The sequence below is a fragment of the Dasypus novemcinctus genome, chromosome 15 (assembly GCF_030445035.2).
Source record: "Dasypus novemcinctus isolate mDasNov1 chromosome 15, mDasNov1.1.hap2, whole genome shotgun sequence".
Taxonomy (NCBI): domain Eukaryota; kingdom Metazoa; phylum Chordata; class Mammalia; order Cingulata; family Dasypodidae; genus Dasypus; species Dasypus novemcinctus.
In genome coordinates this window covers 18,198,609-18,216,964 of record NC_080687.1, presented here as the reverse complement: position 1 = coordinate 18,216,964, position 18,356 = coordinate 18,198,609, and the positions used below count along the sequence as shown (strand labels likewise).

Below are 18,356 nucleotides of genomic sequence, written 5' to 3'. Positions count from 1 at the left end.
TGTACTACCCTATTATTAACACCTTGCCAAAATGTGGTATATTTGCTGTAATTGAAAGGACATTTTTGTAAGTGTACTATTAATTATTATTACTCTTAAAATTTATTTTATTCCCCCAGCCCCCCGTTGTCTGCTCTCTGGGTCCATTTGCTGTGTATTCTTCTGTGTCCACTTGCATTATCTGGTGGCACTGGGAAACTGCATCTCTTTTTTTGTTCCGTCATCTTGCTGCATCAGCTCTCTGTGTGTGCAGCACCACTCTTAGGCGGACTGCGCTTTTTTCACATGGGGCAGCTCTCCTTACGGGGTGTACTCCTTGCATGTGGGGCAGCACTCTGTGGGCCAGCTTACCCCACTGGTCAGGAGGCCCTGGGGATCGAATCCTGGACCCTCCATATGGATCGAACCCATATGGATCCCCATATGGTAGACGGATCAGTTGAGCCATGTCCGCTTCCCTTCTATTATAGTCCTGGTTTACTCTAGGGTTCACTATTTGTATTGTATAGTCCTATGGTTATTATATATTTAAAATATTTATTGTAACATGTATACAACCTAAAATTTCCCTTTGCAACCACATTCACATATGTATTTCAGTGCTATTAATTATGTTTACAATATTGTGCTGCTGTTACCACCATTACCAAAACTTTTCCATATCCCACCTAGAAACTGTACAATTTAAGCAATAATTTCTGATTCCCTATTCCCACCTCAATCTGTTATCCTATATTCTAGTTTCTGAATATATAAATTTGCTTATTCTAATTTCATGTCATTCCCTATTCCCACCTCAATCTGTTATCCTATATTCTAGTTTCTGAATATATAAATTTGCTTATTCTAATTTCATGTCATTGAGCTCATACAATATTTATCTTTGTGTCTAGCTTATTTCACTCAACATGATGTCTTCAGGGTTCATTCATGTTGTCGCATATATCGATATCATTCCTTTTTATGTTTGAATAATTTCTGTTGCTTGTATGTGCCATCTTTTTTGTTTATCCATTCATCAGTTGATGGACACCTGGGTTGCTTCCATCTTTCAGTGATTGTGAATATGCTGCTATGAACATTGCTGTGCAATTGTTAAACATTTTTAAAATTAAATATGAAATAATATATCTGTAGGATGGATGCCTACAAGTGGAATTGGTTGGTCAAAGAAAAATTATTTTTTGCCACTCACTGAAGTTGCTGCAATTGTATACCGATTTATAATACAAGATTCACATTACATGAGGTGTTAAACCTTTTGATCTCTGTCAAACTAAGTGAAAATTGGTGGACTTTTGTAATTTAAATAGGCATTTCTCTCTTTTTAGGAGTCATTCATATTTCCTTTTTGTGAACTGTGTTTACTTTTTTTTTTTTTTAAAGATTTATTTATTTATTTAATTCCCCCCCCTCCCCTGGTTGTCTGTTCTCTGTGTCTATTTGCTGCATCTTGTTTCTTTGTCCGCTTCTGTTGTCGTCAGCGGCACAGGAAGTGTGGGCGGCGCCATTCCTGGGCAGGCTGCACTTTCTTTTCATGCTGGGCGGCTTTCCTCAGGGGCGCACTCCTTGCTCGTGGGGGCTCCCTTTTATGCCCTTTATTCTGTTGCATTCTTGGATTTATCTCATGTATTGTAGGAGCTCTTTGTTTATATTTGTCTTCATTTTTTTAAGATATGAATTATATATATTTTTCTTGAGTTTATGGCTGTGTATATGTGTTGTATTTTTTCCGATATAGTATCTTCTGTTATATTTTCTTTGAGTATTTTATCCTTTGTTACTTTATGTTTTTACTTTGGAGTTTATTTTGATATAAAAAAGAATTATTTTCGCACTTGTTTCATTACTATTTACTGAAAAGTCTTGTCTCCCCATTTGAACACTTTATTCTATACTAAATTTCTTGACATATTTGGGTCTATTTTACACTTTTTGGTCTGTTTTATTTACTTATTCATATTTTGTACCTCAGTGTTTTAATTATTGTAGCTTTATGTTAGTTTCTTCTCATTACTCATCATTTTCCAGGGTTTTTTCAGCTTCTAATTTAATTTTCCTTAACAAATTTGAGAATCAGGTCATCTTTTTAAAAACCCTGTTAATATTTTTTTTTGGATCAAGTATAAATTTATAAATTAATAGAGGGAAAATTGATGTCTTTGTTAGTGATTCTTACCTAATGTTTGTTTTTCCTCAGTATCATGATGAACTAAAATGTATTTTAATTCATTGCAGTTATTCTTACTGATATTCAAATTGTCTCATCTTTGACCAGTTAAAGCCTATTCAGGTTGGTTTCAGAGTCCTTAAAATGCAAGCCTATTTGTCTTTGATAAGTCTGTACTATCTAGTATAAAAGTATGTTTCATGCTTTTGTGCATATTTTGCCTCAGACCTCAGACCTTGACTCCCAGAAATCCTGATTCCATTTAGTAGGAAATTGTATTTTTATCTATTTTTTAGTTTCTAACATCATCTTTAATGTGGAGGAATGTTTTGTTTCCTTCTGTGAAGCTTTCTGTTTTTGTTTCATGGATGTCATATCTTGTCACCTCTCTGAAGATAATGATTTTCTTTAAAGAGATTTTTTCCTGCCTAGATACCATTTCTTCCAAGTTCAGTTTTCCTGTTTGCTTTCATCCTTATCATTCATTTCTTTTCTCATCTGTCAGAGAATCCTTGGTTTATCTCTTTATTAAGATTGCAGGATTAAAAGCTGATAGGATGTTCTGAGCCCTTGAGATTCATGGGTGCTTGTTGACTTAAAACCCTATTATAGGTGATCTGGCTGGACCCTTGTTGGCAAACCCACAATGTTGTTATCTTTAGGTCTTTTTATAGTGGTCATGTTTCCCAGAAAAGTCTTCTAATTTCCTGCCTGTTGGTGGGGGTGGTAAGGTGGGTTTCAGCATCAGCATCAATATGCATAGGTTCATTAAAAACACCTGGTTTCAATTAAGTAGGTAGACCCTAAACTGTGCCTGGCATGCTCTTTCAGAATCACTTTTGTACTCTCTCCACAGATAAAACCTCTAGACTTGCATGCATGGGAAAGGAAACCTAGGGGTCTAGTTGCTTTTTCAAAAGCTTTTAGTCCTTTTCTTTTGGGTTTCATAGGTACAGCTCTCCTTTGCATAGGAGGTACATGATACTGCTGGTTTCTGAACCTTTTGAGGATTTTAGTTTATAAACTTTCTTCTTTGTGGGTTTAGGACTTAACCTTCTTTAGGCCTGTTAAGTCATTAACCCATTAATCCTTATCTGTTTTCGAGCTTCCAAAATTTTATTGCCATTCGAATCCTCCCTGTTCTCCCTGTCCTTGTGGGTTTGTTTTTTATATCTTTATTTTTTAATCCCCTCATTGTAGTGTAAGTGGGCCTTTGGATGGAAGCAAAATTGTATGCCTGTTTTCAATTGACTATCCATTTGGCTACTAATTTCTACGTACTAATTTTGTACCGAGTCATTTAACTAAATTATCTCAGTGTTTGTATAGTTCTTCAGATAAATCTCTTGAGTCTTTCAGGTAAAGAATCATAGTTTGTATATAATGATAATTTTTTTCTTTCAAATTTTTAAATCACTATTTTATTTATTTGTCCCCACCCCCTTGTTGCTTGCTCTTGCTGTGTGCTGTGTCTTTAGGAGGCACTGGGAACTCAACCCCGGACCTCTGATGTGGGAGGGAGGTGCCTAATTGCTTGAGCCACCTCCACTCCCTGGTTTGTTGTGTCTCTCATTATGTTTTTTCTTGTGTCTTTGTTTGCATCATCTTGTTGCATCAGCTTGCCTTGCCTGCCTGTTGTGTCAGCTTGCTGTCTTGCTTTTTTCTTTTTTTAAAAAAGATTTATATATATATGAATTTTTAAAAATTTCTCTCCCCCACCCCCTGTTGTGTGCACTCTCTGTCCATTCGCTGTGTGTTCTTCTGTGTCTGCTTGCATTCTTGTCAACAGCACTAGGAATCTGTGTCTACTTTTGTTGTGTTATCTTGCTGCGTCAACTCTCCATGTGTGCTGTGCCACTCCTGGGCAGGGTGCCCTTTTTTTGCATGGGATGACTCTCCTTGTGGGGCCCATTCCTTGTGTGTGGGGCTCCCCTACGCAGGGGACACCCCTGCATGGCACAGACTCCTTGCATGCATCAGCACTGTGCGTGGGCCAGCTTACTACGTGGGCCAGGAGGCCCTGGGTTTGAACCCTGGACCTCCCATATGGTAAGTGGACGCTCTACCAGTTGAGCCAAATCCGCTTCCCTGTTTTGTTTTTTTTTTGTTTTAGGAGGCACCCGGAACCTCTGCTCCCTGCGGTGTGTGTCTTTCATGTTTTTTTCTTGTGTCTCTTGTTGCGTCATCTTGTTATATCAGTTTGCAGTGCCTGCCTGACATGCCAGCTTGCTGTCTTCTTTAGGAGGCACCGGGAAACAAACCAGGGACCTCCTATGTGGTAGGCAGGAGCTCAGTTGCTTGAGCCACATCTGCTTTCCAAATCTCTTTACTTCTTGTGTTATTTTATTTGCTGTGGTACTTCCAGAACAGTCCTATATGGTAATAATATCCTCGTCTTTTTCCTGACCTATAATGGTAAAGCTTTTAGTTTGTTGGTGTCTTTTGGATTGAAATTTTATCTATATTTTGAAGTATTCTTATTTCACTATTCTTATTTTACTAGGAATTTTTATCTTTAAAATTTTAAACTTGTCATATTGACAACTATTGATATAAGTGCCATTAACACATATTGGCTTATACCATGTGCTGTAGAGCATAATTCACTTTAACTTTCTTTGTAACTCTTGAACCTAGAAAACTGTGTTAGGTAGGCTTATGGGTGAAAAAAATGATAAATGTTTTTGTTGAAGCACGTGTTATGTGATTTACATTTAATCAAAGTAAAGACTGTATAATAACTGTGACACCATTTATAGTGTATGTTGATAAAGTATCACATGAAAGCTTGAAAATTAATTAGAAACTTTCTGAAATCCTGGTGTGTAGACAAAATTGTCAGGTAATTGTTTAGGAATTAACATGCTAAGTAGGTGTTTTTTTTTTTAATTTATTTTTTTATCCTCCCCCCCTCCCCCTGTTGTCTCTTCTCTGTGTCCATTCGCTGTGTGTTCTTCTGTGTCTGCTTGTCTTCTCTTCAGGTGGCACTGGGAACCGATCCCAGGACCTTCCAGAATGAGAGAGAGGTATTCAATCTCTTCTGCCACCTTAGCGTCCTGGTCTGCTGCATCGCTTACTGTCCCTTCTCTTTTTGTTGCTTTATCTTGCTGTGCCAGCTCTCTCCTCAGGCCAGCTTGCTGAGCAGACCAGCACTCCACTGGGGCCAGCTCACCACATAGGCCAGCTTTCCTTCACCAGAAGGCCTTGGGAATCGAACCCTGGATCTCCCATATGATAGATGGGAGCCCAATTGATTGAGCCACATCCGCTTTCCACTAAGTGGCTTTTACATCCATTTATCTCTGAATTCCAAGAAAAACCCTAGAAACTGTGTTTATACTATTTACTGTAGGGAAAATTGGAGCTTAGGGAAGTGAAGTTATTTGCTCAGTGTTAACATAGCTTATTAGAATTGACTTGAGATAAAAAAGTGGCTAAGTAGAGTAGTTTATTTATACAATGTAGGGATGGTCAACTTTTGGTTGGTAAATACCTGGTAGTTGAAACATTGTTCAAGACATGTAGAAGTGACGAAGTTTATTTACAGTCTAGGGTTTGAAAAAAGCTGTTACAGTTGAATGGTTAATCTGTTTTGAAAAGTAGATTACTGTACATAACTGTAATAAGAAAGGTTTTATTCTGTACTCTACTACGTTTTTCCCCCTCCCCCACTCCCCTGCCCTGCTGTTTTTGCTGTCTGTCCATTCGCTATGCAATCTCCTGTATCTATTTCTCTCACTTTTTTTGTCTTTTTTTCTCGTCTTTGTCCTCTAGGATTCACTGGGATGCAATCTGGGGACCTCTAATGTGGAGAGAGGTTCCCTGTCAATTGTGCTGTCTCAGTTCCTGGTCTTTGCTGCGCTTTACCTCGACTCTCCCATTAGTCTCTCTTGTTGCGTCATCATCTTGCTGCGTGGCTCCCTTGCGCCAGCACTCATCTCACTGTGCGGTCACTCGATTCACTGTGTGGGCACTCAGCTCGCTGTGCAGGCACCCATGTGGGCACTTGGCTCACTGTGTGGGCACAGGCTCACTGCACAGGCACGCTTTCTCTTCTTTTTCACCAGGAGTCCCCAGGGATTGAACCTGGTTCATGCCATATGGTAGGTGGAGGCCCCATCACCTGAGCCACATCTGCCTCCCTCTACTATGTATTTTAAGAGAAGACTCATTTGTTACCTAGAAGCCACCGGGGGTACTGTGAAATCAGTTTTAGCTTTTCCTCCCCAGAAATTGTTTTCTTCTATTTCAGGTGTGCTAAAACATAGAGGGGATCCAAGGAGCTCATGCATTAAAAGCCTGTGCATTTCACAACATTAGTAGATTTAGGCTGCGCTATTGCCTCATTCCTCTAAAAATTGTTACATTAGTCTTTTCTAACTTGTATATTTTAAACATTGATTTGATTTTTTATTGAATAGCTCATTTTAATAAGAACTGCCTTGTGGAAATTACTATTCATAAAGCCATAACAAAAAGAGCTGTGTAATTTATATTGTTTTATTGTTCAATACCTTAATTGCATATTGCATAGTTGGTTAAGGATATTTGAATCCTGGTTTCTGCCACTGTCTTAATGTGGGCTTGAGAGGCTTACTTTTGATTATCAGGTTTTTAATAATCTGTAAAAAATGACCGTAATAATTGATACTGCCTCCTGAGATTGCTGTAAAGTTTAACTATTACTGAATGGCTATACCTATATATATTTTAAAAATAATTTAAAAGATTTATTGAGAATTTTGAATAAAAATATTTGGCATATTTCAATATTAAAACTCTGTAGTAGGGCTCATTGTTGGACCATCCTTCTTTATTGGTCTTTGCCATTGCACTTGGGGGATTGTTGCTGTTCCACTGGGGAATGTGATAGAGCTCCCCTGGCGAGGAACTTGGGATTCCCTCAGTTGTTGTTTTTAATCGTAACCATTATGAAAATATCCAAACATTTTTATGTACCCTGTATACATGCCGTGGAGAACCTCCTCCCACCCATGTGCCTCCTATCAATAACACCCCACACCAGTGTTCCTCCCCTGCCATAGTTGAACCTCTCTGTGGTCCAAAACTTCTTTAAAAATGAAGCCTAATATATTGCCAGGTTCCATTAATAGTAAAATGGAATATAGTGATGGGTTTAAAGGTTAGATATAGAATACATATTAATTTAGAAAAATTAAATAAAGTAAAAATAAATTGGGGTGTCAAAAAATGAAAAAGCTTTGTTTTTGACGTTTTGCCTTTCATCACTGTTACAGGTGTTGCCCTTCATCACTGTTACAGGTGTTGCCCTGTATGTACAGTGACAAGGCAGTTTCTTCCATTTCTTCCATTTCTTCCTCAGTGTCTACATCCTTTTTTTCCTTCTGATTATTAAGTTTGTCTTCACAAAAATTTTAGTTTACAGTAATTCACATATACAATATACGGTACTCCCACATATCCAACATCAAACACTTTGTGTGTCCCCCCTCCACCCCCAGGGCCATGTGGAATCTAAGCCCCCTCTTAATATAGAGATGGAGTGGACATAACCATCCCAGGACCCACAGGATGGAGGAATAGAATATGGATTAGAGTAGACTTACTGATATTCTGCTCTGGAACTATTGTGATTAGCAATGGAAGAAATTGTAGCATTGATATGGAGAAAGTGGCCATGGTAGCTGCTGAAGGTAGGGAGAGAGAAGAGATATGATGTGGGGGCATTTTCAGGACTTGGAATTGTCCTGGGTGGTACTGTAGGGACAGATGCTGGACATTGTGTGTCCTGCCATGGCCCACTGGGTGGACTGGGGGAGAGTGTAAACTACAATGTAAACCACTATCCATGTGGTACAGCAGTGCTCCAAAATGTATTCACCAAATGCAATGAATGTGCCACAATGATGAAAGAGGTTGTTGATGTGGGAGGAGTGGGGTGAGGGGGGTGAGGGAGGGAGAGAGGTATATGGGGACCTCATATTTTTTTAATGTAACATTTAAAAAATAAAGAGGGGAAAAAATAATAATTATAACACCATGGAAAAACAAAAAGCTGTAGTAGTTCATTTTTTCTTGTTTATTTGAAATTAATAATGCAAGACTTTATTCAAAGCTTTTCCCTTAGTACATTCTATTGTTTTTACTATAAGTAAGCCTTGCTTTTGGGGGAGTGTTTCAGTGTAATCATGTATATATTTTAATTTTTGAAAATTATTTCAAATGCCTTAGATTATGGAGTGATAATTTATAGATCTTAGGGTTAAGAAAATCACTCCTTAAATTTGTTTTTAGATAGAATTGCCCATTTTTTTTTAAGCAGATATAAATGTGTCTTTTGTCAGTTTCCAATATTAGCATGTCCTCTATCCTGACACAGACACACAGCTCTTACTCAGACTGGAAAGAAGACTCGTTTGGAATTGAACTCACAGTGTTTGAATCTTGGTGTTGCCTTGGGAGCTTGGGCAGTTTTAATGTTTTTGAACTACTGTTTCATTATTTTTTTAGAAAATTATTTGCCTAACTCAAATGGGACATTATGATCACAATTGAGAATTAAATAAAACCTTTGTACCCTATAAAACATTAAGTTAATGAAATCTTTTAATATTCATTACTATGTTGAATGGGAAACAGTGTTACCCTGAAACTAGAACTTGGTTAACTAGGATGTATAATGATCAGAGAATAGCCGAGTACATATAAAATAAAGGGGTATGTTGTATATATTGACAGGTAGTATTATTTAAAAATAACTTTGGTAGTTAAAGTGAGCATACTAGTTGGTTTTGCCTTCTCATGTTTCTGCAAATACTTGAGTGTCTCCTCTCCTCTTCTCAGTCATTATTTTAGGCCCTAGAGATTCCACAATGAATAAGACAGGTTCCTTACAGTCCATCCACAGTGTTTTATAAAAAAAGTTCAGGGAAATGGATGTTGCTCAAGTGATAAGGCTTTCACCTACAGTATGGAAGGACCTAGGTTTGATCCCTGGGGCCTTCTGGTGAAAAAGAAGAGAAAGAGTACCTGCACAGTGAGCCAGTGCCTACGTGGTGAGCCAGTGTACGCATGGCAAGCTGAATGTCCACACAGCAAGAGTGCCCATGCAAGCCAGCGCCCATGGGAGTGAGTCACATAGCAAGATGATGACACAACAAAAGAGAAACGAAGGGAAGAGTCAAGGTGAAGCACAGCAGAAACCAGGAACTGAGGTGGCGCAGCTAACAGGGAGCCTCTCTCTACATCAGAGGTCCCCAGGATTGAATCCCTGTGAATCCCAGAGGAGAAAAAAATGAGAAAACCAAAAAGAGAAAAAGATACAGAAGATCACACAACTAATGGATACAGACAGCAAAAACAGCAGGACAGGGGAAGGGGAAGAGAAAGGGGGAGAAGTAAAATCAATAAATCTCTAAAAGAAAGTTCATATTTACCTTTTTTTTTTTTTAATTTAGAAACGAAAAAAGGAAAAGTACACACCCGAGAAATGGGAGCGGGTGTGCTACAGGGTGAGACATGCAGCTTGGGCCCCCAGGGTAGCTTTTTTAAGACCTTTTCTTCCTCTTTCTCATGTTGGGGAGAGATCCCAGCTTTTTGCTATTCTTATTGGTTGCCTTTGTTTCATTACCCATTAATTTTCAGGGAACCAGTGGGGAAGCCTTTCTGTTTAGAGGTATCTGGAAATTTTGAGCCCAGGAATTGCTAGTTGGACCAGGGTCTTGGTGGAATTTTCAGCTGTAAGGGTTATAACTTTGTTCTCAATCAGTTGCCTTCTCTTGGGGTTTCTAGGCGGGGTTTCATGGCTATGTTCTGACCAGCGGGCTTCCCTCATTTCCTATACTGACCTGCCTTAACTTCCCCCTTGGAGAGTTTATACCCTTATTCTTAAGGGGGAGCTGAAGGGCAATGGTCATTCTTCTGCAGCTACTTTTGCTGGTTAGGGGCAGAGGGCCTGACTTGATGAGGTGTGAAATTCTCTGGCTAGTCTATTGAGATTGAGGGAAAGTGGTGTGGAACTGAATAAAATTCCCACTTAACTAATACCTTGTTCTGGAAAGTATTGATTCTGGAAGAAATAAACCTGTTAGAATTTTGAAGATAAATGGTTCTACTAAAGAATAAAGATGGTTGTTAGTGACCCCAAAAAAGGAGCAAGCCATGACATACTAGAGCATGAGCTTGAGAAAAGCCAGGTGTCTCCAGAGGTTGCATCCCCCTGAAGTTGATGGGCTTAATCTTATAGATTTTAGCTACTGTCTAGGAATGTTTTGGAGCAATTTACTTAGAAACAGCATTCCTCCTTGAGAAATAGGCAGGTACTTCCCTGTACTACTGTTAGCATGTTTAGGGCTCTGCAGTTTTGCAGCACCATGATGGCAAGGGAGTCTCTTTATTTTATAAGGGCTATTTTATAAGGGCTTCTAAGGTATGGTTAGTTTCTTATATGCTGTTGGTTAACTCTAGGGAGAGATTGTGGTGGACCTACTTGGGCTTGGTGGTGTTTATGCCCAGGTCAGCTAGGACAGAGATGAGGAGAGACACTGCGCTAGACATAAACTTAAGACAACGTAGGCAACAACAAGACAATTACATGGTAAGCAACATAAAGACAGTGCTTAAGAGAGCCATTCTTTTATCCAATAGGTATGTTCATTAACTACTTAGGAAATGAATTGTTTGCTGAGACTTGTAACATGTTCATTATTCCTCTGCATATGATCTAGAAGAGATATTATCATATTCATCAGGTATATAGGTACAGTACTTAATACTAATCAATGCACAAGTTCCTCTTTGAACAGCAATAGATCTAAGCTTCAGTTGTGCAATACCATACATGTTGTCTTTTCATGGAAGCAGGCCATAATGCCAGTTGTGTTTAAGTTCTACTGACATTACTCTGATAATTATTGCTCTACTTGGTATATCCTTCACACAGCAGTAGGCAGACACCCAATTGCCTGAACCACATCTGCTTCCCTATATCCCTTTTTTTTTATTTTAATTTTTTATGTGTTTTATTTCTCTCCCCTCCCCCTCATTGTCTGCTCTGTCCATTCGCTGTGTGTTCTTTTTTGTCTGCTTGCATTCTTGTCAGTGGCACAGGAAATCTGTGTCTCTGTTAGTGTCATCTTGCTCTGTCAGCTCTCTCTGTGTGCAGCACTACTCCTGGGCAGGCTGTTCTTTTTTTGTGCTGGGTGGCTCTCCTTGAGAGGCACTTTCCTTCGGTGAGGGTCTCCCCTATGCGGGGGACACCTGTGTGGCACGACACTCCTTGTGCTCATCGGTACTGTGCGTGGGCCAGCTCATCACACAGGTCAGGTGGCCCTGATTTTGAACCCTGGACCTCCCATATGGTAGGCAGGTGCTCATCAATTGCGCCAAATCCACTTCCCCCAATATCCCTTTTTGATATCTATAAAAAATACTTAGTTTGTTGTATCCCTTGTTTTGGAATCTGGAGATTGATAATCCCTTGGAATCATCTTTCATTAGGGCTTTGTCAGCTGTACGTCATTTTTCAGTACTGATTTCTATTTTTTTCCTCATCCAGTAAGGATAAATTCTTTCTAGATGAAAGTAGAACCTAAAGTGCTTTTTTTTTTTAATGCATTCTACCCATATCCTTGTCCCTTCTAGTAAACTACTATCAGCATGATATGGTACTTCCAGAGTTTTTCCATGAGTTTATATACAGATACACATATTTTAGGAAAAATATATTGTGTATATGGGCTTTTTAGGTATGCATAACATCATGTTAATGCACTGTTCTTGAACATTTTTTCATTCAACATTGTATCTTGGAGGTCTTTTCATGTCAGTAAGATCTGGCTTTAAAAAATCCCTTTTCTCCACTTTTTTTCCATCTCCTTCCACCACCTTTGTTTATGATACCGTTATTTCTTAACTAGATTATTCTAATGGCCATCTACTTGGTATTCTTGCTCTTTTAGAATCCATTTCCCACATAGCAGCCTGAGTGATATAAGTGAGATTGTGTCAGTCCTTTGCTGAAAACACTGCAGTGTTTCCTGTTACGTAAAAGCCACACTACTGCCTTTACAATTCATGTTTCCTTTAGAATTCACACCTATTTGTGTACCGATTTTCCCAAGTATCTAGAACAGTGTCTTGTGCATACTGGGTGCTTAATAAGTCTTCGTTAAGTGTAATTAATGAATTACCTTGTTGGCCATGTGAATTGTTGTATGCCTATTTCTCTCTCTCATCTCATGCTGCTCTTCCCCTTTGTTCACATACCTTGTTGGCAGCTGCATTGGCCTTTATTGCTTGAATTGGCCAACCTCATTCCTTCTAGGCTTTCACATTTATTTTCTGGAATTGTGTCTGGAACTCCCTTTTGCCAATTTTCTAAACTCTGTATCTTTCTTGTCATTTCGCATTTCATTGTAAATGTCTCAGATTTTACCTATTCTAAAGTAGTTATCTGTTCATTCATCTTTTTTAAAACTTTCTTTAAAACTAATAAATCATGTTCAAAAATGAAGAAAATTCAGAACAATTCTTCACCCATATGCCAAAGTGATAATTATTTATATTAGTCTCTCTATCCTTGCAGAGATTCTTTGTAGCAGTATAAGCAAATAGCAGTATTAGGCAAAGTAGTCATTTTTTTAAAACAGTCTTTAAGATCTATACCACCTTTATCTCCTCAGCTTTATAGATGACCTACTCTGAAAATAAGCCTACTGTGTATAAACTACTTCAACTTCCCATCCTGTTTACAGATTTATCTGTAAACTATAATCATCTTTAATTTTCCCCCTTCTTTTTTCCCTCTATCCCCTGAGATCAAGGTGATTCTTGTTCAGTATTAGTTCTCTTACCACCTACTACTCCCTGTGACCGCATTTCTCTCTGTATGCTCAATAACTTTGTTCTAGAAATTATTTGCTTTCTTCTTTGGCCTTTTATTGTTAATTCTCCTGGCTTGACTTCAGCATTACCTGACATATAGTAGGTGCTCAGAAAATAGTTGAATATAGCAAAGTGATTTAGAGTTTAGATTCTTGAATTACAGAGATCTGGATATACTTCCTAGGTGTGTGACTTTGGGAAAGTTAGCATCCCTGAGTCACAGTTTTCTAATCATTAAAATGGATAAATTATACCTTTCTCAGTGGTTTTGAGGATTTAATTTAAGAAGTGGATTGTATTAGTTTCTAGTGACTGCTGTAACAGATTAGCACAAACTTGGTGGTTTAAAACAACAGAAATTTATTCTTTCATAGTCATGGAGGCCAGAAGTTTGACAGTATTTTCACTTGGCCAAAATCTAGGTGTTGTGTTGGCAGGGCCATACTCCCTTGGAGGCTCTAGGGAAGAATGAGGCTCAGTTTCTTGCCTCTTCCAGCATCTGGTGTCTTTTGGCATTCCTTGACTGCATTGCTCTAATTTGTGCCTCTGTCTTCACATTGCCTTCTCTTCTGTCTTTAATCTCTCTCTACCTCTCTCTCTCTCTTTTTTAAAGAGATACTCTCCTTATCAGTTCTGTTTATTTATTCCCCTCCCACCTCCTTCTTTGCACTCACTGTCTGCACTCTGTCTATTCATTGTCTGGTCTCCCTGTTTGCTCCTCTTCTAAAGAGGTACTGGGAACCGAATTTAGGACCTCCCATGTGGGAGAAACGTGCTCAATTGCTTGAGACATACCTGCTCCCTGGTCTGTTGTGTCTCTTGTTGCATCATCTTATTGCATCAGTTTGCAGTGCCAGCCTGTCGTGTCAGCTCACTGTCTTGCTTGTCCTGTGGGAGGCATCGGGAACTGAACCTGGGACCTTCCATGTGGTAGGCAGAAGCTCAGTTGCTTGAACCCCATCTGTGTCCTACCTCTCGCTTATAAGGAAATTTGTGATTGTATTTAGGGCCCACCTGGATAATCCCTGATAATCTTATCTCAAAATCCTTATCTTTACTCTCATTTGTAAGGATCCTTTTCTCACATTAGGATACATTTATAGGTTTTAGGGATTAGGATGTGTTGTTTTTGGGGGCTGTTTTTCCTAAGATTTATTTTATTCCTCCCCCCTCCGGTGTTTGCACTCACTGTCTGCTTTCTGTGTCTGCTCATCTTTTCTTTAAGAGGCACCAGGAACCAAACTTGGGACCTGCTATGTGGGAGAGGGGCTCATTTGCTGGAGCCAACTGAGCTCCCTGCTTTTTTTTTGTTGTCTCTCTCATTGTGTTTTCTCTTTGTGTCGTCTTGTTGCAGCATCTTGTTACGGTCAGCTTCACTGCTCTAGCCTGTCTTGCCAGCCCTCTGTTTTGCTCATCTTCTCCAGGAGGCACAGGGAACCAAACCTGGGACCTCCGATGTGGTAGGCAGGAGCTCAATCATTTGAGCCACATCCACTTCCCTTGGGGGCTGTTATTTATTACTACATGAATATGAAACACACAGAATAATGCCTGAAAATTATTTTTTAAGTTTTCTGTACAGGATTAAAAGGACTTCAAATTTTTAAAAGGATAATCATATACTTATGTGAGAGGCAGGGTATATGAGAAAAAGGGATTAAAGAAAGGAAGATGAAAAGGGAAATTAGGGATGAGATCATATCATTTTACTAAATATAATGGATAAATGGAATAAATATGTAGTGAAGGTATTGTCAGATTTTTTTTTTTTTTTTCCAGTTCAATTGTGCCTGGATAGATTTATGTGTATTTTCAGTGTTAAAGTTTGAACCCAATTAGAGAGGTTGTGGTGGTGGAAGTATACTGCATATATGTGATTACTGAAAATTAGATAATTACCTTCCTTTTATGCTCCAGAAGTTAACATGTAAAATATATTCCATGATCAATGAATGAGAGAAGTTAAGAGAATGGATAGCAAGTATTTTCCAGGATGTTTACATGAGAATGATTCTCATATAGAATAGAAAAGAGTGAAAAAGTATCCTTTCTTTTTTCCTTACTGTTTCAGTTATGTAACCCGATAAGCTATATTATACTGAGATTTTAATTTTTCTTTTTTCCATCTCTCTAACAGGTTCTTTGGCATGGACACAGGCTCAGTGGGAGGATTGGAATTGACCGATCAGACTCCTGTTTTATTAGGGACCACGGCCATGGCAGCTACTCTCACAAATGCAGGAAATTCCTTTAGTAGTCCACCTAATCCTTTAGTTTCTAGAACTAATAAATTTCAAAACTCAACGGTGGAAGAGGATGATGATGTTGTTTTTATCGAACCTGTACAACCTGCTCCATCTTCTGCACCAGTTGTAGCTGATCAAAGAACCATAACATTTACATCATCAAAAAATGAAGAATTACAAGGAAATGATTCCAAAACTCTTCCTTCCTCAAAAGAATTGACTTCTCAGAAGGGAAGTGTGAGTGAGACAATTATCATTGATGATGAAGAGGACATGGAAACAAATCAAGGACAAGAGAAAAACTCTAATTTTGTTGAAAGGAGACCTCCTGAGATTAAAAACAGAACCAATGATGTGGATTTCTCCACTTCAAGTTTTTCAAGAAGTAAGGTAAATGCAGGAATGGGTAATAGTGGTATCACCACAGAACCAGACTCTGAAATTCAGATTGCTAATGTTACAACTTTAGAAACAGGTGTAAGCTCTGTGAATGATGGCCAATTAGAAAATACTGACGGGCGTGATATGAACTTAATGATTACACATGTAACATCACTGCAAAATACCAACTTGGGAGATGTCTCTAACGGACTGCAGACAAGTAATTTTGGTGTTAATGTACAAACATACACCCCATCTTTAACTTCACAGACCAAGACTGGAGTAGGACCTTTTAATCCTGGTAGAATGAATGTGGCAGGAGACGTATTTCAGAATGGAGAATCTGCAACTCATCATAATCCTGGTAAGCAGTAAGTGATAGTCTACTCCATGTAAATGAAATTAATTTTTTGGCTAATTTTTTGTTGTTGTAGTAGTTAGTGCTACCTTCTGAAATATTTTTTATGAAATATTTTTAATTTCATTTATGTTTCTCTTACGTTCATATTTTAATAAGAAACGTTTAAAATCTGGTATTTCTCAGAGTATTAGAAAATTAATCACATAAAGTGTTTTATCTCTAAAGGTTTTAAAAAAATACTCCTTATATGTTCAGTACTACAATATTCTGAAACTAGGGCATCTTATTTGTCATGTATTTCTAGTGTTTTTTTACTAGTATTGTTATAATGTGAAAATGAGAGAATAAAAAAATAGCAAAAAATTGAAGGCTCAGAGTAATATTGTATATAGTTGTATATAGATTTGTCTTTTTCTGTTTTTTTATTTTAAAAAATGACAATATGTATACATATATACACACATGTACCATACATACTTAAACCATAAAAATTTGTCATTTTAATCATTTTTAAAAAACAATTTTGAAATAATTTCAAACTTACAGGACAGTTCCAAAAATAATAGAAAACTGGTACAGAGAACTCTAACCTACTCCCCATTCAGATACAGAGAGAACCACCAACTTTGAACAGTTCGCACATTTGCCGTATTATTCTATCCATGTATCTACTTACTTGTCTGTTTTCTAAACATTTGAGACTAGGTTGTATACATTATGCTCTTTGAATACTTAATATGTGTATATTTCCATAACAAGGTTATTCACTTAATGTAACCAGTTACCTTAAGTACATTATCAAGTTCAAGAAATTTAACATTGATGTAAAGCTTACAGTCTACATTCCCATTATGCATTACCCGCCATTTCTGTTTCCCCTGCCCTTGGTAACCTATATTTTACTTTCTGTATGAATATGCATATTCCAATTACGTCATCTAAGTGTACTCTCACAATACCCCTTTGTGTGTGGCTTATTTAACTCAACATGGTATTTTTCAGGGTTCATCCATGTTATAGCATGTATCACAGTTTCACTGCTTTTTATGGCTAAATAATGCATTGTATGTATATATTATATTTAACTGTTCATCTGTTGGTGGACATTTGGGTTGCTTCCACCTTTTGGCTATTGTGAATAATGCTGCTATGAACGTTGCTGTCATTGTAACCATTTTTATATGTACAATTCATTGGTATTAATTATATTCACAATGTTGTCCTGTATCACCACTATCCATTATCAAAGTTATTTCATCTCTCCAAACAGAAACTGTACTTATTAACCAATAAATTCCTAGCCCCTGATATCTTCTAATGTACTTTCTGTCTCTCTGAATTTGCTTATCCTAGATTAGTTCATGTAATTGGCATCACATAAGATTTTTCTGTTTGTGTTTGGCTTATTTTGCTCAGGGTAATGTTTTCAAGGTTCATTAGAACTTGATTCCTTTTAATGACTGATATTCCATTGTATGTATATTCCATATTTTATTTATCCTTTTATCTAGATAAATGCTGGATATTTGGTTGCTTTGACCTTGTCACTATTGTGAATAGTACTGCTATAAGTATCTGAGTGCCTGTTTTCAGTTATTTTGAGTTATATACCTAGAAGTGGCATTGCCGAGTCATATGATCATTCTGTTAAACTTTCTGAGGTACTGTCAAACAGTTTTGCACAGTGGTTGCACCATTTTACATTTCCACATTACATTTCCAGCAATGTACAAGGGTTCCCATTTCTTTGCATCGTCACCAACACTTGCTATAGTCTTTTTTTTAAAAAAATAGATCTTAGTGGGTATAAAGTGGTATCTCATTGTGGTTTTGATTTGTATTTCTCTGACTTTCAGTGTTGAGCATATTCTCATGTACTTATTGTCCATTTATGTATCTTCTTTGGAAAATATCTGTTCAACCCATATTCAAATTGGATTGTCTTGTTGAATTATAGGAATCCTTTTTATACCTAGTCCATAGGTTTCTTTTTATGACCATTGCCTTAAATGTATGAAAATTTTTAATTTTAATGAAATATGATTTTCCTTTTTTATTCTTGTGTAGTTTGTGCTTTTGCTGTAGTATTAAAGAATCCATTTCTATATCCAAGGTTATGAATATTTTATTCTAAGAGTTTTAAGGCTGTAGCCGCCTATATTTAGGTCATTGATCCATTTTGAGTTAAGTTTACATATGGTGTGGGGTAGGGGTCCACATTCAGTTTTTTGCGTGTGGATATCTAGTTTTCCCAGAACGACTCATTGAAGAAACTGTTCTTTCCCCCATTGAAACTTGCATCCTTTTTGAAAATCAGTTGGTCATTGATAGT

The 18,356-nt window shown here is 37.7% G+C and overlaps 1 protein-coding gene across 12 annotated transcripts in view; it reads left to right on the top strand.

Moving 5' to 3' along the window:
- Nucleotides 1-18,356, top strand: part of ZMYM2 (zinc finger MYM-type containing 2) — a 112,872-nt gene that overhangs the window by 13,629 nt on the left and 80,887 nt on the right. For 7 of the 12 annotated variants that reach the window (XM_058276347.1, XM_071208193.1, XM_004446715.3 and 4 more), the window contains 2 exons: nucleotides 15,174-15,672; nucleotides 15,934-16,027. In XM_058276347.1, coding sequence (XP_058132330.1) covers nucleotides 15,184-15,672; nucleotides 15,934-16,027 — 583 coding nt within the window. In that variant the 5' untranslated portion in view covers nucleotides 15,174-15,183. Of the gene's footprint in view, nucleotides 1-15,173; nucleotides 16,028-18,356 lie in introns of all 12 variants that reach the window. The other 5 variants (XM_058276346.2, XM_071208189.1, XM_058276345.1 and 2 more) reach the window with 1 other exon arrangement.